The sequence below is a fragment of the Diadema antillarum genome, unplaced genomic scaffold (genome assembly GCF_040938485.1).
Source record: "Diadema antillarum isolate AM-2024a unplaced genomic scaffold, OU_Dant_1.0 seq00000533_RagTag, whole genome shotgun sequence".
Classification (NCBI taxonomy): Eukaryota; Metazoa; Echinodermata; class Echinoidea; order Diadematoida; family Diadematidae; genus Diadema; species Diadema antillarum.
Window position 1 is genome coordinate 1,948,441 of NW_027271484.1, and position 22,806 is coordinate 1,971,246.

General features: G+C 37.6%; 1 protein-coding gene across 1 annotated transcript in view; it reads left to right on the forward strand.

The window, feature by feature from the left end:
- Positions 1–635: 635 nt before the first annotated feature.
- LOC139734575 (constitutive coactivator of peroxisome proliferator-activated receptor gamma-like) overlaps positions 636–22,806 on the forward strand; it is a 54,631-nt gene continuing 32,460 nt past the window's right edge. The window contains exons 1-5 of the mRNA XM_071645351.1: positions 636–752; positions 3,166–4,563; positions 5,465–5,745; positions 6,985–7,191; positions 18,352–18,484. Coding sequence (XP_071501452.1) covers positions 3,216–4,563; positions 5,465–5,745; positions 6,985–7,191; positions 18,352–18,450 — 1,935 coding nt within the window. The 5' untranslated portion in view covers positions 636–752; positions 3,166–3,215 and the 3' untranslated portion in view covers positions 18,451–18,484. The remainder of the gene's footprint in view (positions 753–3,165; positions 4,564–5,464; positions 5,746–6,984; positions 7,192–18,351; positions 18,485–22,806) is intronic.

Below are 22,806 nucleotides of genomic sequence, written 5' to 3' on the forward strand. Positions count from 1 at the left end.
GTACAATCTTTCGTAAGACCACCGTATTCGTTACAAAAAATGTCTCGTTATTAACTGGTTTGTGTGATGCATTGTCGTCGGAAACAGACCGATATTTCCTCCACATCCTTTCTGGGTTTTTTCCCTTCTTCCTCTTTTCCGTTCTTGCATCATCAGTAAGCCATGACAATCTGGGACTATCTTTTTCTTTCTAAGCGGAAAAAAAGGTGCATGTTTAATGAGAAAAGACAATGAGGTATAAAGAAGCAAAATATTGAATTGTATTGAACTGAATTACTAAAACTGCATCGGTCTTACACTCGAGACTCAGTGGATCGTTCTAGCACATTTATTTTTTATTTCTATTCACATTGATACAATACATATACACGTACTAAATAAAAAGAAAAGGATAAAAAAAGATACAACATAAATAGTAATAGGTCAGCCTACTCCTCTGTTGTGAAGCTCTACAACACACCGGAAGTAAGTGACAAACGCCGTGAATCGCGTACAAGTCATTGTGGCCCCGAAACAACAGAGCTGGGGAATCCCCCTATGCGTTGTGTAGTGCCCTCCGCAACTACCGATGTGTTACCCGCAACGAATCGAGCTTTATGTACGATATACTAGCACATTTGTACATTGTAGTAGCATTTTGTGTGCTTGTCTACACTTGTTTGCATATGTGCATGTGTCAATCTACCGCAGCATGTAAATTAAATCCTTACGATCTGTGATTGATCTACACACCAGGAGCAGTTAAGCCCAAGGTAATAAGTGCATGATGGATGTGAATCTATATTTTCGATGTTCAAAAAAGCGTAGGTTCACGTCGTTCAGTGATGTACCGATAGTGGAAACCTGTCTTCCTCGCTTAGTCCCATGCGTTGTAATTATTGTGTGTTCTACTTAAAGGGGACCTCCGGATGATTTTCAGACTTTTACATTTGAACAGCTATAAATCAGTTAAACTGAGTACAGAGTTTCAGAATTTTTAGTGATTGGGATAAGGAATGAGAATGTTTTCAAAATTTATAACAAATTGCAATGAACAAGAAGGATGATGACATGCCAGCCTCACCATAAGCATGATAAGAATGCATGAGTTGGGGCTCAAGGAAGCAGAACAAAAGAAGAAGGCATGCATAGATTTTTCACAGGTGAACTTGTTGAGCAAATGGTATTGTAATTATTATTATTATTATTATTTCGTTTTATTCATACAGGGTGGCCCCGTCAGTAATCAAGTACTGTTTTCCAGGGGGCCCTGTAAACACATACATACAAGGTGACAATCACAACAAATGGAATTGGAATTACATTGCTACATTTATGAAATATGAGGCTCTGATGTCATCAACACTGTTCAGTGTAATTTGTTTAAGATTTTCAATTTATTGGTTTCTCTGCTCAAGGACCACAATAAATTCCACGAATCTATACATGGAGCTGTTGATTTATGTATTTCGTGATGTAAAATTATGAAAATCATCCGGAATGCCCCTTTAAGTACATGTAGGCCTATATTGACTATTGCAAGCAAACAATCGCAATTCGCAAACAACACTCAACAGAACCATTTGATAAAGTATCTCCCGCATGACTCCATGTGCATGGGATACGAAAATGAGTGGGATAGTATACAAAAACTTAAGGTATTTCTTAAGGTATTACTTAAGGTCTGGTGCTGGGCTGGGGTGTGTGATATTAAGCTGTAAATGGGTGGTCAAAACAGCGGAATCAAGTACTGGTAGTGAGTAGACACTAGTAATTTTACTCTAGAGTACGTAGACCTAGCTAGACTAGAGTAAACAACCCAGTTTGCAGCAGGCTGCCTATTTCCGGCAGGGGCACCTTCATTTATCAATAGAACAGCTAATGAACATCTTTTGTGCTTAGTCCCACTTTAAAACACAAGCAGGAGTTACTCGCAAGTGTTGCTGTTATGGGAAGTGACACTCAATTGGGCCTTTTCATCAAATTCAATGAATGAAACGGCCCCCACTGCAAGTAGTCTAGGCACCTAACTATACATAGCCCTATCGTTGTACACAAGTGTCACACGGCATCTGGCCGGGCTAGTAGGCACCCTGTACAAAGCCTGCTGCAAACAGGGTGTTTTACTCTAGAGTAAATTACTAGATGTGTAGAACTTTGATCTAGGCCTATGTTTGAGTGTTAATGATGGAGCATGAAATAGATTACTGGCTGAAAACAAATCAGGTTTCAGGAGAGAGTGAAAGAAAATATCCACATAATGGTGATGAGACAGGAAATTTAGAGGATGCAATTTTCCAGTCTGGTTATGCATGATTTCTGCAATACTTAGCCTATATTCTAGCATGCTGTTACCTAACTGTGACCAGCCCGAATGCTCACACGTCACAGTTTACAACTGTACGATGGAGTGCCCTGGGGTTAGCTGTTACCAAACATAACTGGAAGAAGCTGTCCCTTAAGGCATCTGCTTTGCGTTTTCAACAGGAAGCCAAGTACATCTTTTGTTTGTGGCATGCTTGACAACATTTTATTATAAACACCTGATAAAGGCTGTTATTTTTGTGAGGGTTTATTGTTTGCAAATCTCATGAATCACTGTTGGGCTGCAAATTTAACAACACACCAAAATACTGCCACCTGATCTTGATTGCATTAAACTTGCGGCGCGAAAATACCAACATGCTCATTTCATGGCATTTGGCGCCTTCCCGGCTTGGGCAAAATGATGGCTATGGCTGGTCGTAACTAACTATACACAGCCCTGTCGCTGTACTGGTCGGGCTAGCCGGAAACATGCATGCTAGTATGTGTAATGTTATGCACATTCCACCAAAAGAACAAAAAGCAAAAACAAACAAAACGAAACAGAAATTTAAGAAAGATCTGTGAACATGTAATTTGGAGATTAGTGAGGTGATAGGCCTGTATCATCAACTTCCACACGATTAACTTTCTCACAATGTGACACTTCAAAATTAACTGCACAGCATTCTTTATTTCATTCCAATTGTTTGTCTGATTTTACTCTATTAAAGTCAATATGAGCATGGGGAATTTTGTCTCCCCAAACTGAAGATTGAGAGCATATTGTATATTGGATATTACCTACATAGGTGATACTGGACATACCGTACTATATGATACGTTACATCACATCTCTGTCAAAATGTTCTCTGTCTACAGGTTCTGTGTGCTACCTTCCCCTGCCCCAGTGCCACATCCTCATTTCTGAAATGGGGGTCAGGGGACTGTTGTCATTTGTTGAGAGGCAGTGTCCAGAGGCATTTGTGGACGTCAATCTCCGCAGACTGGCTGACCATTACCGGAGAACCCACAACGCTAGACCTGTCCTCCTGTTTGACTGCAATAATTTTATCCGCAACATCTATGGGGATCTGGAGTATGCATATGGAGGCCAGTGGGTGCAGTACATTGAAAACTTGAAACATCTCTTGGCTGCGTTCCAAGGGGCTGGTTTTGACCTCGTCATAATCTTTGATGCTGTGATAGAGAAGAAGAAGCTGAAGGTGTGGGTGGATAGAAGGAAGAACGAACGTAAGCTTGTGTCAAAGATTTTTGCAGAGATCAAATGCTCAGGGAAGCATCCTCCTCATCAGCTACTTCATATCCCACCTGGCCTAAGCTCCTTCACTAGCCAGGCTCTGAAGAGCCTTGGTGCATCAGTGTACTTTTCTACCATGGAGGTTGATCGAGAGTTTTATCTGTACTGTAAGAAGCACAAGTGTTTTGGCATCGCTGGCAGGGACACAGATTTTATGATCTACGATTTCCCACAGTTCCTGTTTATGAAATGTTACAGGGGAAAGATACAGCGCATCCAGCAATTTAGGAAGGATGTTCTGTGTCAGTACCTCGGACTTCCTCCCCAACATCTACCTCTTCTTGCTTGCCTTGTCGGTAATGATACAGTGCCACCCGAGAGATTGTCTGAGTTTCATAATTGGGTGACACGAGGAGGGCGGGACCCACTGATTCCCTGTGTGGCAGGATTCATCAATTCACTGCAGCTGAGAGACCTGTCAGCACACAGCCTGAACTGGGTCGCCAGTCAAGTTGGACAATTTTTAGGCGATGGATACCTCTATGAGTGCGTGCAGGACTATACCTGCCAGTGGCAAGATTATGGGCCAGCCCAAGCAAGGCCAGGAGCTCAGCAACCGCATGTTGAGATGGGAGAGGCTCACAGTGCTGACACCTGTGGACATAGCACACAGGTGGACGAGAGTATCATACAGAGAATCAAAACCTGCCATCAGGAGGTGCAAATTTCAGACTTTGTCTTGAGGAGCCTGATTCTGAGACAGAACCTCTCAAATATGTCCTTTGAAGATGACACTGATGAGAGTATGCCCTCTGCATCACAGGTTTTAAAACCTCTCAGGCAACGTATGTATGGCATTATGCTACCACAAGAATCGTCTCTGGCATCAGAGACATTTTCTGGATCTGCAGACTCGGGTGCGGTCAACTCAGACTTTGGAACAGTGGAAGAAATCTATGCACATGCTGGATATTCAATGGATCATCCTGAGATTGTCAAAGGAATGCCTCTTGATTTCTGTAAGTTCAAACTTGCATTCTGGTAGAAAATTTATATTTTGAAGATTACATGCTCAGAAATTATTTCTTACTATTCATTTATTTATCTTTTTTGTTGGTTATATGACAATTCATTTTGGTCTATTTGGCTTACAGCATGATTTCTCCAAAGCTGCACAGTAGCATGTTTAGTAATATGTTTGAGAAGATGTCATTCACTTTTTTTAATCATTTAACCTTTACAGTATATATACCTTGAATGTTTTCTTCTTTGAATATCCATAAGTTCTGTTTAAGATGATATTATCAATCAAAATATTATCCCAAAAGTGTTTTTCCCCTGGATGTTGCTGCATATTCTTTCATTGTTCTTGTAAATCAGTCTCTAGCCATTCTTTACACAAATTATTTAAAATAATGATAATAATAATAATAATAATAATAATAATAATAATAATAATATATATATATATATGTTTTTACATCAATTACAGTATAAGTGATGATAAGTGATAGTGTTCGTGGTAATGATAGCCATCATCATCACTGTTGTCATTATCATGAAAACAATAAAATTGACAATGAGATTTTGCAGGACAACCGTGGCAACTTTTACAAAGTGTTCAAGGCACCTTCACTTAAAAAAGGAAATGATTCCATTTGGTTATGATGATAAAGGGATGCCGCATAAGAAAAGTTTAAATATGTATGTTAATTCCTCCTCCTCTCCATCCCCACCTTCCAGTGCTGCTGCTGAAAATAGAAGATGCATGTCCTGGAGATTTAGGATTTTTCTTTTTGGCAGTGCTCTTGATGGGAAGGTGGTAGACATTCTGGATTCTCTATCCTTAATTGTACACAAAGATGACATGGCATGTCTGCATGGCATGTTAATTCTTTTGTCTACATCCTCTTCTCGCAGCTCCTCAGCCGAGACTGGAAAACCTGTGGTCCAGATCTGTGGATGCATCAACAAAACGGCTCCGTCTCCAGGCCTTCTTCTCCATCATGCACTGCAGCCATCTCTGGACAGAGGGCATTGTGGACTCTGTTGCTGACCACTACATCCTTCTGTGCTGCATCCTTCATTTCTTGCTCCTTGAGGCCCCACCATCCACTCTGAGGTCTTGTGATGTGGATGCCTTTGTCTCTCAAGCTGTCTGTCTTCAGGGCAACCATCCACAATCCCTTGCTAAACTTAAGGTACCCCAAACCATGTGTGATGATTGGATTGAATTATTGCATACTCCCATTCTAAATTTACTATCAGTTGCCATTGTCCATTGATCATATTGCAACATGGTTGACTCTAAATATTAATAAGATTTTGAAGGTATGATATATGACTTAAAGCCTTAGTGAAACTATTACTCGATTTCTTCATAACTTGGCAAGAACTTCCAGAGAACTTGTTTTCCACCTGAGTCGCCAGAGCATGTAGTAAGAATGCTTTTTGATAACATACAAACGAAGTCAGATGATTATGAACACCATTCATATTTTAGAGCAGAGTTCAATGGCGGGTCATTAGCCTTGGCTGATTATATTTTGATTTACATCAACTGAAGTGTAATGACTGTTTAATCCACTCATGAGACTTCACAACAAATGTTAAGATAGTACCTTCATTTGCATATTTCACAATTCTGTATAACATGAGTAGATTTGCCAAATTCTATGTGGTACATAGCTGGAATGTAATATTGGTGTGATTGTTAGTTGATGTTGTTGTTGTTTTTTTCATGTCAGTCTCTCAGAAAATGTTGTCCTGACCGAATGTAAACAAAAGAAACTGCAGGTGATATCTTTATTCTCTTCCATCAAACCAGATTGAGTTTGACTTAAATACAGTTTATGTCATACCAATGCCATCACTTGTTGGTGAATTTGCAGGGAAGTGTTGTCAGTGTAAAAATAATAGATCTGAAATTGTGCTGAGGAAATCAGTGACCACCATTCAAACCATATGACAATGGTGGTGTTGTCATGTATATATGCTGACTATTCTTTAGGCCTGTATAATGACCTCAGTTCAGTGGTATTTATATGTAATATTTCCTGCACTTTGTGACTAACAGTTTTGTGATGTATTATGATGATACCTTTTTAAAGAACAAACAATTTTAAACATTGGCCTCTGTTTTTGGCAATCATCTATATGCAACAACAAGCAAGATAGACAGAGTATTCTTTTCCCACCATACTTATCATTGCAAATCGTGAGTTTGTTCTTGCTAGTACCTAGCAACACCTTGAAAACAAGGCTGTGCCAGTGTTGAAATCAAAGGAAATAGGTAATAGTACCATGAAATATTGTGTTTATGGTAAGCCAGACTTGCCAAAGAAGTGAAATTTGTAAAGCAAATGTCATTATTTCGATTGAATGAAACAATATCCTACTGTCGGTCCCTACTAGATAACACTGTTCTCTCTCTTTTAAAGGTGCCCAGGGTGAGTCCAAGGGCAGTCCACATGGCGACCATTTTCATGCGTGGCGTTAGCCATGGCTGCGCAGCTAACTCAGTCTGCTGCCTTCCATTCAAGATGGACGCCCTGTTGCCCTGGGGCTTCTTTGATGGCAAACTCTTCCATGTCAAGTACCTTGCCGCAGAGGAGGGCCACACTTTGGAGCAGCTCTGTGATCACATGGTACTATTCTCTCTTAGTATGGGCTTGATGATTGCACGTTCATTTCTGTAGCTGAGATCAAATTGTCTGGGGTCAAAGTTCCTTGCTACTCCACGACCTCAACTTTGATCTTTACCCCTCTCAGACTGAACTACATAGCCCTGTGCAATGTGAGATACATGAAAAGGGTAATCAAATCAAATCAAGTCAAGTCAAATCAAGTGTGAGTGAGATTTCACATATGTCCACAAGATACTACGGACATAATCGCAGGATTTATTAAATTCATTATTTCTTCATGTAATGAAACAGAAATGGCTTGCTATCTTTAAAATCTGAAGAAACCCAGAGTGTTTTGTATCCCGTCTTTGTGCAGAAAAGATCGATGCAAAGAAAATACTTCTAAAAAGGTCAATGGTTACTAAAATGTAGCTAAAGTTCTGATTTTCTGCAGTTGAATCATTCCATCTTTTTGTAAGACTGAGAATACACATTGTTAATCCAGTGTTCACGTAGAATGAACGTAAGTGTGGAGTGATGAACAATGGGCAGTGTACCATTGCTTGTTTATGAATCCCTAGTTTATTCCCCTTGCCAATAATTTTGCATGAAATCAAGGGAATATGAATGGCAGTGCTGCTAACTAACATTAACTGGTTTAGCCAGGGTGATAGTACACTTACGATAGCCAAGGTTTCTATTTGCGAAAACAACATCTCGTGAAAATGTCCGAGACCTCCTCATTCGCGAAAATATCTGTACACAAAAATAACAGCTTATACAGTATGCTGAAAGCAAGAAAACAAATGACTCAAATAATCCCACAATCTTACTTTAAATCTGGTTGAAACTTTGATCCTTCTGTCACAGCTCACTCACCATCATCTCATGTTAGGAATAAGGCTAAGACAGCACCAAAGCACATCTAGGACCCTGGAGCTTCCAGGGTCCTTGAGTGGTCCCTGGATCCTGGCTTAAAGGGACTTTGTACTTTGTGCTTGATATACAAACTTCAGGCAAATTATTCATGCACAGCATCAGGTCCATGCAACATGATAACATTTCAAGTTGCAAACCACCCTTTGTAATATTGTATGATTTTTGACTACATGTGAACACATTGTCATAATGACATGGACATCCATGCACAACTAGAGATATGATCAAAACCGGTGTCCTCAGTATTAACCCGTTGAGGATGAGTTCTGATTATACTCGGGCAGGTATCTATGGGAAATGCGTGTTGTAGCAAAATCAGTCCGTCCTCAACAGGTTAAGCACCAGTGTCTTTCTCCAGGGGCCGAAAAAACACCGAAAAACGTTCCACGGCCCCTGTTTTTCCCTTTCCGTCTCTGAGCTTGAATGTTGAATCAATGATAGTTGAGAATGTGTGTCCTCCTGGAGTCTCCTCTTGTCCAACCTGAGAAGAAATGAGAAGCACTTTGGTGGGGTATGATGTGATATGAGGTGTATCATAGTATTGTGGTATTATATGGTATGATGTGGTATGATGTGGTATGATGTGGTATGATGTAGTATGATGTGGTATGATGTAGTATGGTATGGTATGACATGATATGGTATAATGATGTGATGTGATGTGCTGTGATATGGTATGATGTGGTAAGATGAAGTTGGATATTATGTGATATGGTATAAGGTGATATAATGTTGCATGATGTAGTAAGATTTGGTGTAATGTGGTTTGATGTGATATAATGTGTTATGACAAGGTTTGATGCAGTTTGCTGTACGATGATGTGGTATGATTTAGTTTGATGAGGTATAATGCAGTATGGTGAGTTGATATGATGTGATGTAGTTTGAAAATCTTCATTTATGTTGCTGGTAAAATATAACCAACTCCTCATTTCTGTGATTGACATATTTCTGCACGACTGTACTCACCATTTAAAATGTGTCTATTTTGTTTTTATTTTTTCAAACGTGCCAAGAGAGAGGAAGTTGATTCCATTGCCCCTTTTTTTAGTGAAATGTTTAGATTATGTATAAAATGAATGGATTCCCTTTAACACCATGTATATCCCAACTGTTGCAAATCTTGAAACAGGTTAAATTGTGTAACTTTTCCAGCAGATCTGTTGCTTTAATTTCCCAAATTTCCTTCAATTCAACTTCTGTTTTTTTTTTAAAGATACTAAATTCTCCTTTGATTTTTTGATACATTCTGTCTTGCCATTTTTTTTTGTTGTTGCTCTCATTAGTGATAAATAAGAGTTAAAGAGGAAATGCTCCCTAAAAATAAATAAACTTCAAAAGGAAGAGAAAATTATTCCCTACAGAACAATACAAAAATGACAAAATTGGATGAGAAATAAGGAAGATATGAGATTTTGAAATTTCAAATTTTTTCTTGACCAGTCCTTATAAATATTCAAATGAGCAAGTTGATAATGTCATACCCTCACAGTTTTTCGTGATGTTTTATATGAAGTTCTGAAAATTGTTATTTTTAGTTAATACAAGTAAAAACATATTCCCATACCAAGATATATCAGAGTTGACATTTGTTCCTTTTTATTTTGGATGGTTTTAAGCAAATGTTATGTTTATACAGCTGAAATATGAGATTTTTGTCATTTTTGTATATGAAATGAATAAGAAATTGACATTGTCAACTTGCTGATTTGAATATTCATAAGTACTGGTCGAGAAATGTTTAAAAAATGAAATTTCAAAATGGTATATCTTCTGTATTTTTCATCATTCTGTGGGGAATATTTTTTTCTTTCCTTTGAAGTTAATTTCTTTTTGGGTAGATTTCCTCTTTAACACATTAAATCTTGCAGAGATATTGATGCAACATAATGTTGTTATCATTAAATGGGTACCTTCAAATTTCACTGCATATCTTGCGTTAGATGAGAGATGGATTTTTTTTTCAGTTCCTTAAAGTCTGCACATATCAGAAAGACATTTTACAAATTTTGATGAAAGAAATAGGTACTTTGATCTTCCGAAACATCTTGCCAAGTTGAGAATGAATTATAAGTGAAACAGTTTAGTTTTAGAAAAATGTGCATCTGAAACAAACAATGATATATGAACAACAAAAGGTTCAAAAGCCCCCCCCCCAAAAAAAAAAAGAACAAAAACTACCTCATGAAGCACTGATAATGAGTATTTCAGATTATGATAAAAAGATAAGAAACAAAGACTCAAAAAGTTACACAATGCAAAGCTAGGCTACTGTGCTTCCTGTTTTCTTGACCTTCAACATTTTATTTGTATGTGCAGCCTAAAATTTGAGCTGCCGGGAACCAATTCGAAAGCTGCTCTGGAAAAGGAAATTCATCCATTTATTCTGCCTGGAGAATGTTTTGGAAGCATTTCTATTGTTTTAGCAGCTAAATTTTGTATAATCATGTATGATCTCTGAAAGCTCCAGCTCTTAGCTCTTGGTCCTTGCAGCACTTATGTCTCATAAGCTCAAGACACGCTCAGGACAGATGACATGCACATGTTTTGCATGCGCATAATTTTTGCACCCATAAGGCAAATATAATTTTTAATTTGCATGGAATCTGTTTCTTACTTCATTGAGAATATTTTCACTGAATTTCAAGTCTATCCGACTTGATATGACGTCATACGGGCCCATCAAAGTTAAAATTCCATGTGTACGTCAGTGGCAATATACAGTGCAAATGTGCAGAGAAAAAGATGTATATTTTGAATCTGTTGTAGCTCATAAGGATGGACAGTGATGCCCTCATTTTGCTACATATTCTCAGAGCTGATGAGTAGTAGATGTCAATGCCTGGAGAATGTTTTGGAAGCATTTCTATTGTTTTAGCAGCTAAATTTTGTATAATCATGTATGATCTCTGAAAGCTCCAGCTCTTAGCTCTTGGTCCTTGCAGCACTTATGTCTCATAAGCTCAAGACACGCTCAGGACAGATGACATGCACATGTTTTGCATGCGCATAATTTTTGCACCCATAAGGCAAATATAATTTTTAATTTGCATGGAATCTGTTTCTTACTTCATTGAGAATATTTTCACTGAATTTCAAGTCTATCCGACTTGATATGACGTCATACGGGCCCATCAAAGTTAAAATTCCATGTGTACGTCAGTGGCAATATACAGTGCAAATGTGCAGAGAAAAAGATGTATATTTTGAATCTGTTGTAGCTCATAAGGATGGACAGTGATGCCCTCATTTTGCTACATATTCTCAGAGCTGATGAGTAGTAGATGTCAGCTAATAGGTCTGTAAGTTTTGCAAAATGATTTCAAGTTATCAAATTCCTGCATGAAATGAAGAAAAAGAAATGCAATTTCATAGTGATGTCATCCGATTTCATATTAATTCGAGTGTATTTCACTAATCCTTGACCACTTTGTACCCACACTTTATTTTGTTGTAGCTTATCAAATTCTCTATCAAATTGGGCCAACTTTTCTGATTTTAGTCTTTCAAATTAGGGCAAGACCATTTTGAAACAATAGGACACATAATGTACACATGAAAAATCACAAACAAACAAACAAACAAACAAACACATGACTGATGGGATGATGAGGGCATTTTGGGATAGTAGTGCAGAGTTCAGATGCAGACTTAAATACTATTCATTGGATGTCATTCATCATTCCCACAATTTTTATTTCTGCTGTCACTTTCCCCCATCCTTGTCAGGAAAGTTCGCCAATTTATTCCTGGGATCCATGAAGTGGGGTGAAGTCATGTCCAGTGACCAGAAGTGCCTCCTTACCCCCTCAGTTTGGTCTTTAGCAGACAGACATCATGCCATTGTCTATCGTTGTTATACTTTAATGCCAATTGAATATTTTGAGAACTTGGAAGTAGCATGTGGATCAGTTAAACATTAAACTTAGTGTTTGTTTCACTCTCAACTCATGTGCAGAACCTTTTTCATCTTTTTTTCCCCTTTCATCATTCTGTTTTGTGTGCATTCAAAAATGTGAAAGGTAGTGTTGTTGTTTTTTTGTGTTGGTTGATGTTTTAAGGGTTGTTTGTTTCACAATGGCCAGATGGAGCCCTTTTCAAAATTTGATGAGACATTTGTAAATGATAGATAGCATTCAGACGGCAGGAAAGGGATGTTTGCGTCACAATTGCAGTCATTAATATTCACAACCTGCATGTGCTAGTTGCTGAGAGCTCTGCAAACACGCACAGCGCACATGCAGACTCTTGAGTTTGAGTGCTTCTGCAAAAATTATCACCACTAAAACATGAATGATGTTCCTTTTGGAGTAGCTGGAAGCTTATAAGCCTCATGAAACGTTTATTTTCCACTTTTTTCTTCTTTGCCATGTGCCTTCTCATTCTGAATGGTTTTGTTTTGCTTTTGTTTTTGTTTTTTTTCACAAAGGGAAAGTATGACTACAGAGTTCTGTGAACAATAAGTACTGCAGGCTTTTTCTGAAGTTCACATTTGGAAAGAATACTGGTATTCAAAGGTAAATCAATATTCACTGAATATTGCTGTCAAGAACAATAGAGAAAAACTTTAGGGGAATGTCACAATATAAAATTCCATCAAACCTTTAGCATTGCAATTCAGTCAGTTTTGAATTATTCTTTGATTTCACATCATGTGAGAAACAATGATAGCAGAGGTTTATTTATGGCCCCAGTGTAATGTTACACAAGGCACTTAAGTGTGTGCATTTGCATGTGAGACATAATTATGAAAAAGGCTGAAATTTCAAAACCAAGGATCTGTGGCAAAATCCAAAAATATTCAAACCCCATTTTTCTCTAGACTCGGATCTTACATTTGAAAAAAAGATTCAGAAAATCATGCAGCAATCAAAGAATTTAGTTTGCTTTAATGCTGTTCATGACCATTGTTTCTATGTTTTCACTTCTTTTCTCACTAATTTGACCAAAAATTTACCAAATATTCCACCCAAAGTGTGCACCAAATCATTAAATTTCATTTCTAAAAATGCAAAAGCTAACTTGTGTAAGAGGGGGATGCACCATTGCCCCACTCCATCAATGTACTCCCTCACTTGTGTATACATTTACCTAAATATTGAACATATTCCTGACTCTCAAGGAATACATTCCTGTGCACAGCTCAACATTCAACACATCTTCTACTCATTTAGGGATGCTTCTTTCATGTGTCATCATTTCCACAGCAAATTAGAAAGACAGAATAGCATATTAAAACTACAATGCTCTGCTTTGTGAAATTTGTGTTCCAAAATGAAACAGTGGAGTTTCAGTTTTCTTTTCTGGTTTAACCTGAAATTTCATAGAAATTGGAAAGGTCTGCTCTGCAGACTAAATGTTTTAGGTGTGTTGATATAAGGTACATGTAGGTGGGCAAATTTTAAGTCAGTCTGTCATGGCAAAGAACATTTCACAATTTTTTTCAGGCCAAATGCCACATTTCTGTTACATGATATAATGTAACAGGCAGTCGAAAGCAATAAACTGATCCCTGAATTGAGTTAGATAAGAGCACATCCCCACCCATCTACATTTTTACACTAATGAACACTAGTACTCGCACACATTCAATGTCCTCGTTATGAGCATGGATGTTTTACTTTGTATGTTTTGTTTTGCTCTCAGAACAGCTGATGCTTTTTTTTTTCTCTCAATGTCCGTTCAAGGCATGGTGTCGTGTGGCTTTGGTCACAGAAAGAAGCTTCTGCCCTTACCTTATCTGCGGAGGAGGAAGTTGTTGGCGAGTTGATGGAGTTCAATAACAAAAATAAAACGAGACCATGGGAAAGTACCAGCGCGTCTGATCACTTAATCACATGACTCAGACCGGTTGCGGAACAGTGTTTGAAGTGACAATGCTGGGAATTTCGGGTACACCGTCATGAAATGGCGTGACCCAGAGAGGGAGGGAAGAGACAGTAAAAGAAGTAGAGTGGAAGATTGATGGACACCATAAATAGAAATCCAGACCAAGGCAACCAGTGCTGGTTATCAAAATGAAATTGACAAGAGGAATGAAAGAAAGAAAAGATCAGGGGACTTTAATCAAATATGCTGGTTTCATAAAGTTGGCAGGTGGGAAAATGTAAGTGTGAAGTTTTGAAGTCACAGTATACAAGGAAGAAAAGGTGATATGCTACATATGCTGGTCACAGAGTTTCAGAATTAATAGTGATTGGGATGAGGAATAAGAACGTTTTTAAAATTTGTAACAAATCACAATGAACATGGAAGATGACATGGCAGCTTCACCGTAAGAATGCTTGAGTGGGGGCTCAAGGAAGCAGAACAAAAGAACTAAGCATGCATACATGTAAATTCTGCACAGGTGAACTTGTTATGCAAGCGGTATAAATGGAATTACATCAGTTACATTCAGACAGTGATCCGTAACCTCGAGGATAAGCCAACTTTGAGGAAAAGCTCTGTTGGGCACCAAGTGTTGCACGGTTGATTTTGTCATGAAATCGATGAGATGATCAATGAAATGGATCATTTCGTCAACAAAATGGCTGATTTTGTACTAAAATTGACCGTGAGACACTGGAAAGGTATTGTTCTATTTGATGATGGACTTCATTTAAAATGTTTAACAACAGCGTTTAGCCAATTTTGCAATTAAACTCTTCATTTCAAGACCATTCCCATACAAATAAAGAGTGGTATCTGTTTGAAGACTCCAAGAAGCATTTCAGCATGACACAAAAGCTTGGCATGATAGACGTTAGTGAGACATTTTAAGACTGTACAAAGTTTGCATATGTTCTGATTTTATTGACTCCTGATGATCATGTTCAAATGCATTTAACATTGTACACAAACATTTTGCCAACAGGACAGAAAGGGTTAGCCTACATCCATTGGATAATTTTGAAGCATGTATGAGCCCGTGATATCTTTTTATGTACTTTCAAAACTTTGGAATTGCTTCAAGAAAAGCTTTAGGTTTTAGCCTTTGGAATGAACAGGAATGATATCCACATTGAGTGTGTGCATCACTTTACACTGCCAGGTGCATCCCATCTCTCAAAAATCAGTGAATTTTAGTTTAGAGAGTACACTGCCCTCTAAGAGTAGGTTACCCCCCATCTGCTCATTGACAACTTGTAGCTATACATAAGATTAATTACTGAGATCCCTACATTGTTCAAATTCATGGGAATCCATCGGGGCCATGGGAGATGTGTGCTGTGGTGGGGTACCTGAATAGTTCCCCCTTTTTTTCTAAACAGGATGTGGAAAACCTACTGATTTTCTTATTTGTTGTTATAAAAGATCCTAATGTTGGGTCAGTCTTGCATAGTTGACCTAGAACTATTAAAGTTGCCATCATTATTTTGGTTCTCAGGGAAGATTTGCTTTTTTTTTGTAGCTCATGATAGTTTTCATTGACTCTCTTTCTAAACATCTTAATGGAAATATTGAATATGATTAAGCATATATATTTGAAAGAACTATGATTTCAGGTTTTTCAGATATTTTTTAGATTCTTTTTTATCTTTTTATTTTTTTATAACATTGCAGCTGAGTCTATTCACTCTCTTATTGAAATTATTTGCTTCTTTAGCACTCGACTCCTTTCTCATAGTTAATTCAGTGCGACGTAAGAGAGTTGCTGAGAAGCATTCATATTTTTAGGTAAATTCCCTTCTCCTGGAGTTACCACATGTTCCTTGCCAGAACTGGTCGTTTGTTCATTGTTGTTTTTTTCTAGATTCCTGCAATCACTTTTTCTGTGCTAAAGAGTGGCTCCAGAGATTTTTTTTTTTGATAGTCAAAAAATAGCAGTAAGATCATCCAGAATGCTTTCAGTCAGTGTTTCTGATTCTTTATTCTATTTCTTTACATTTTTTTTTTTAAATTTCTGATTCTTTTTCCTTGATCATACTATGCTTCTATTTGCAACCTACATTACTTCTCGCCATACTGTGATGTTATACATCAGTGAGCAAGGCATTCGCCGAAAGCTCCGATAGCTCCCGTGATTCGTTCAATCACTGTTTTTATTGTCTCCTGATAACTTCCTCCTGAGATTCAGCAAATAATATTTCCTTTCACACCCGGTCGAGTGTTTGGAAAGCAAACAGCGACAGCCTATGCGTTCTCATCATTGGTATAGGCATTCAGGGTGACGTGATTTGTTCATTTTCACATTCTGTCATCCAGCCAGCTCTACCATGGGATAGAGGACCCCATGCTTTTGTTTTCTCATCTGATGTTTGGAAAAATTCCCATACACAGTGCTTGTTGAATCTGATGAGTGGGGCTTGTAAGATAAAAACCACAATATTTAAGTGTGTGAAGAAGTTGTGGACAATGTCAAACTGCACTATTTGTCATTATTTGCATAGAGTATGCACCATGTGCAAAGGATCGTGGGAGACCAGCATCATAGACATGTTCTTAGCAGCTTGTAACAATGGCACAGTGCATTAAAATCACGAAGTGCACGTACCAGTACATTGTATTTTATTTGTGGTCAAATGTTGAAAACAAAGGTTGAAGAAATTGATAATTTATCTTGTGAGAACTTGATGGCATTTGATGAACATTTTCTAAATGCTTATGCTCATTATTTTATTCCATGATATTCATTGCACTTTTTGATGTGATAGCAGTACATCTATTGTCAAACTTTGTAAATGAAGGATACTACCTTACATTTTTTCTTTAAATCCTGTCACAGTAAAATGAAATCAGAAGAAATTTAACATTTTCTCTAGAGAACCAACTACTTAGTATTAAGCTCTATTAAAGTGATGTTCTGTAGCATCAGGTGATAACAATGTTCATAATGATAATGATAAATAACACTTATATAGCACTTAATACTGGCATTTCTAGGTTCATGAAAGGTTCTGTTTACCTTTGCGAGCAGTGATTTAAAAATTTTTCAAGATATCACTTTTGATGCATATAGGTCAGTTGTATCACAAAACATCCTACCATATTAAATTTTTGCAATAAAGCCTAAGATATATGGAGATATCACTATTTTTCTCATGAAACCATAACTGTAGACAGTTTAGTCTAAAAACATTTTATTATAACTATTGTTCACATTTTGTATATCTAACAATACTTACCATTGATTTTACTTGTTCAAATTTTTACATAGGTTGTTTCTATCCCTAACTCACATTTTAGAACTATTTTGAAGCACTAATGCTGGGTTTTTGTTTCATCTATAAATAGTAAATTATACCTATAATATTAAACAAAAAACTTAGATGAGAATACAGTATATAATTATAGGACTATATAAAAGAAAAAAAAACACAATTTATCAAATTGATTAAGTTTTAAGCAATGGTTTGGACTTGTCTACAGTTTCAGAATTTTGAATATGAAAAGGGAGTTTGTTCCAAAGAGATGGAGCAATGACAGAAAATACCCTATCACCATAATGAGTATACAAGTGCAAGGACCATTATGGTAATTGTAGAGGGGAGGAAGAATGGAAAGATCGGGTTGAAGTTGAAGAGCCAAAAGAAATCAAGTCTTTGAGTTAAGATGGGGCAACACTGTTCCGTATCTTGTAAAATGACAATATAGTAGATGTGGTATAGGCCTAACAATTGTGTAAATCCAACAAGTTGAATATTGATCAAAGTTCGGTGTTTTGCCTCGATCACACTGTTTTCGCAGTATCCTTTCAACAAGATTTTGCTAAGTATATCTGAAAAACAGAAGATTACACCAGACCCAATGATGACTGAAAGAAATTTAGTTAAGTCTGGATGTAGCAGTCTGTGAAATTAAAAGTGTGTGAAATTGTGTACTGTAAAACCGGAAATTTTCTCGTGCACAGAATCTTTTGTGAATTTCACAAGGATCCATAGCAATGCTACCGAACTTGACGTGACAAATTCAACAATCCCTATGGACTGGTATAAACCTGTAGGGGAAAACATGTAAATCGCCAACAGGAAGAGAGCGGTGGAGCTCTGTTCAGCAGACAACATTCAACTCTTACACTGGGCCCAAAACTAGCTGCTGGAACTACAAGTGTACGTAATAATTCTAAGGTCAACCTGCTAATGCCAACGGATTTCAAGTTCAGGATTATCGCTGGTGCCAGTGTTCAGGTGGCAGTGAATAACAAGCACGAACACCGAACTTGGAGCCACCCTTTGAGAGTTTTTACAGTAGAAGAAACCCACTGCTGTTACTGAAAGTTGTTCATCGTTATAGTTCAAATCTTTTATCTGTCTGGTCTAGCCGAGAGCAGTTGACGTGTGCAAGAATCTGAGACGCTGGATCGTCATGGGAACAAGACTTGATGCAGCTGTGGATGCTGGAGCGGAAGAGAGACCTTGAGGTAGCTTCATCAGATGGACTGAGGGAATGACTGGTAAGTTATCACATAATATTTGTCTTGCTTGTGTTTACCATAGAGCAAATTTGGGTGGTATTCGTTATTCCACAGGTTCATTAATCTGAAAGTGAAGTGAGGCTCAATATTCTAAAGGTTTATTATTTCTAAACACACAAATTCATTATACCTAGATGTTCGTTAATCCGAAAATGATATAGGATTTGTTAATCCAAACATTGGTAGCATTCTGAAGGTTTATTCATATAAAAGTGAAGTAAGGAAAATGAAATAAGGGTCCATTCATCCAGAAATGAAATAGGTTAGTTTTCCAAAGCTTTAGTAATAAAAAAAAAAAGGTTCATCAATCAAAAAAAAAAGAAAAAAAGAAAGAAAGAAAGAAAGTGTGAGCAAAGGAGCCTTCAGAGTAACAAACTGAACGAACTGTAAATGATGATTCAACCATCCAGAGTGTATGATAGAGGAATAATGAGCAAGTTAGTAGCTTGTTTGTGTTTTTTTTTTTTTATTCTGGTGATGACATTAAGGAAAATGAAACCCAAATATGTATGTGGATTGAGTGAATGCAGAGATATTAGAACACATTAGTGAATTTTGACCTTTGTAATTACATAACTTTATGCCCATTTCACGCTTAAAACTAAAGCAGACTGAAAGTCAGTTTTGACAAAACATGACAGAACATTGATTTTTATGCCTCCGCCACGAAGTGGTGCCGGAGGCATAATGTTTTCGGGTTGTCCGTCCGTCCGTCCGTCCGTCCGTCCGTCCTTCCGTCCGTCCGTCCTTCCGTCCGTCCATCCGTCCGTCCTTCCGTCCGTCCGTAATGAATTTTGTGGACAGGGTAACTACCAAAACCTTTTGAGGTATCCTAATGAAACTTGGCATGTATGTGTATTAGAGGGTGAAGTTGTGCCTCTCAACTTTTGGGTGCACATGCTCAAGGGCAAAGGTCAAAAGGTCAAGGACAACTGCTGAAAATTTTACTATTTCCCCCATATCTATGCAATGCCTGAAGACATTTTCTTGAAACTTAGTGTATACATGTACTACTTAATTAAGATTCTCTGGTGAAAGTTTGGGGTCATGAGGTCAAAAGGTCAAAGGTCAAAAGGTCAAGTAAAATGTTAAAATTTCACTTTTTTCTCTGTATCTTGGAAATTGTTCAAGGTATCTTCATGGAACATAGTGTATATGCATTTACTGACTGGCAGTGGTTATCTAGGGAATTTAGGGATTATGGGGTCAAAGGTCAGGGGTCAAAGGTCAAGGGCAATACTTCAAAATCTTACTATTTTCCTTATATTTATGCAATGCCAGCAGGATATTTTTTTTAAAACTTGGTGTATGCATGTCTAACCCAATAGAGATTCTCTGGGATTTTTTTTTTTGCCAAGAAGGTCAAAGGTCAAAAGGTCAAAGATCAAGTGAAAGTGCTGAACTTACTTTTTTCTCCATATCTCGGAAGTGGCTCAAGTTATCTTGAAACTTAGTACATGCTGAATTTATGTATGTTCTGCCTGACAATGCTTCTCTTATAAATCAAAGGCCAGATGAAAATGATAACAATTTACTGTTCAATACAGAAATTGCGCTTTTTCTCCATACCTTGAAAATTACTCAGTGCATAAACTTATGAAATGGTCAAAGTCAAGTTAAAGTTCTTAAATCCCCAAATACATGCTCTCCTATTCATCCAACTAAACATAGGTCAAGGAAGGTAAACATTCAATACATTTGTGACAAACATGTCATTTTGATATTTTGCCAATTTTGTGAAAATGTAATCACACATTGTCCACATGTACTATAGACCTATTAGGAGAATCATGCATTATGGCGGAGGCATACCAGTCGCCATAGGGACATTTCTAGTTCACTTCTTGATTGAATGAAGCTAAGATGCCTTTTTGCTGCAGGAACAGAGGAGAAACAACATTAATGCTCAAAGCTGAAATGTATCTTAAAACAGCGCATTTTATTATTTACTTAATGTCAAGTGTGGCTTCTTTCTGCGCAGAAGCAGTCTTAGTAAGCTAGCTGTGTTGTATATATACTCATTTGATACAGACATGGTTAATATGTGATGGGACTTAAGAACAAAGTGATAATATCGTTTGGTGACCACAAAAACAATAGGATTAAAACTAATACTCCACAACTAAACATTTCTCTTTTCAAGGAAACATGAATGCTTTCTGGCTAACAGAAATGAGAGGAACAGTACGTGATATTTAACCTTTCAGTGTGCCTTTCTCTTCTTGTTTTTCACACCAAAGATAAGCAGACTGACAGCATATTAATAATCATGTTTCCAAAATGCTTCCCTGCTTTGAGTAATAGTAGCCACAGAACTCTTGCATTGAGTTCACTTTACTGGGACTCTGCACGGAAATGGTCCACTACTGTGAATGCATAGATTATCGCTGTACATTAATTTTCGCGTATATCGTGCTACTCCTGGCTAGCGGGAATTCTAAAACCTGCGAAAATATCTTCACAATTTTCTCTGCACATTGTGAATGGGTTGGCAATTGCGCTGCGTGAATTCAAGAACCTGCGAATATGTTTTTGAGCCGCTCAGCGCGAAAGAAAAATTAATCATGCAAAAATATTGTTGTTTACAGTAGTAAGTTCAGACTAAAGCATCACATACAGAAAGAGCTGCACATACTGCTTTTAATTCTTTGCCCAGTCTGAATGGGTTATGATATGACCATAACCATCCCATGCGCTGAGAGTCGAAGACAGTTATGTGATGGGACTTCTAATTCCTCAGCCCCTCCGCCCAACTCTGTCATGCTTTCATACCAAACACATCCCATTAAAAAAACATTCCTGTGCATAGTCCTAGACTCCCTTTGGAATTCCAAAACTGCTTTATTGGTACCAAGAGAGCTAGAATTAAATCCACAAGAATCAGGGCTGGGGCTTCTGGTACTACAAATGACAGTGACCCACTTTACATGTTACAGAAGCAACGCATTCCACGCAAAGATCTTCTTTGTCTAATCCACGTTAAGCTCTTTGGAAAGCTTATCACTGGGAAAAGTTCATCAAAATTATGTTGGGGGTATTGTCTTGACAGCAATGAATCACAAACAAATAGGTTTACACAACCTTTGTTCTTTCACAGTAAAAACAAGTAATTGGACTACCGGTATGTCTAAAATGTTGCTTTTGTAAATATCTACTCAAAGTTTGGTGCATGTGAGGGATTGATTTCACAGAATTAATATATCCATGTGAAATGGTCACAGAGTCAGTTGGCAGTGGACCGCCAAAAATCCAACTTCACTCCAGGGGCCAATAAACTCATAACAAGATTGATGCTCCCCAAGTTTTGTCTTGTCTTTCCAGTTAAAGGCAGCATCTCATCCAAAACCAATGTATGCATTTTCATATAAAATATACTGGTACATGTATCATCTTGTTTGCTTTTGGTCCCCCTTGTCTTTTGATGAAGTAAACAAATTGTGGTGCTTTCTGTAGTTTAATTGTTGTGTGCTTGGCACATTGTTTAGCTCACATATATGGGTGAAGTTCATGTGTGATTCTCAAGTAATATCAAATAATCTTTGCATTGCCAGATTAATAGTGTCTTGTTGCATTTGATGTTGCCATTGATACACTTACATCTCTGTCACAATGATTTATCAGATATAAGAAGAGTTCAGATAGGGAATCAGATTGATGTCAACCAAACGGTGAACATCAATTGTCACATTAACCCTGAATGTGGTTTGTTTTGCCGTTTTGCCTGTCCGCTGGAGTGCCATCTTTTGCCTGTTGGGACAGATTTCTGCAAACTAACTGGCGATGGATTTGGATTACCTAATCCCAATAGATAATCCTTATTGTGTTACCATGGGCTTCTTGCTGGACAGAGGCACATCGTTATACCTTAGTGGGCTGGGTAGCTTACCATTAGATCAAGTTTGGAGGAATTATCTGAATGGTGATGAAAAAGCATCACGAGCTACAGCTAAAGTGCCATGGCTGTCGAAGGTATAAGAGCAGTTCACAGCTACTTTAAAAGCATTAGGAACTCACACCTTTCATTTTGATAGTACAAAGGAAATGTTGATAGAAATAATTTGCCCTTTCTACAACTATTGTGAATTTTGAGGCTATCGTGAATGTCTTCTGTCTCAAATACATTTTACATGTCTATCTATAATCTATTCTATGTATATGTTTATGTATGGTGTTGCAGAGGTGATGAATTTCTCATCTGTTCCTTTAACCATTTAACTCATTTAAGCAAGCACACTTAGATTACTACGTTGACCAATAATTTGCCTCCATTAGGAAAATACTAATTGCAGATGTTGTACAAT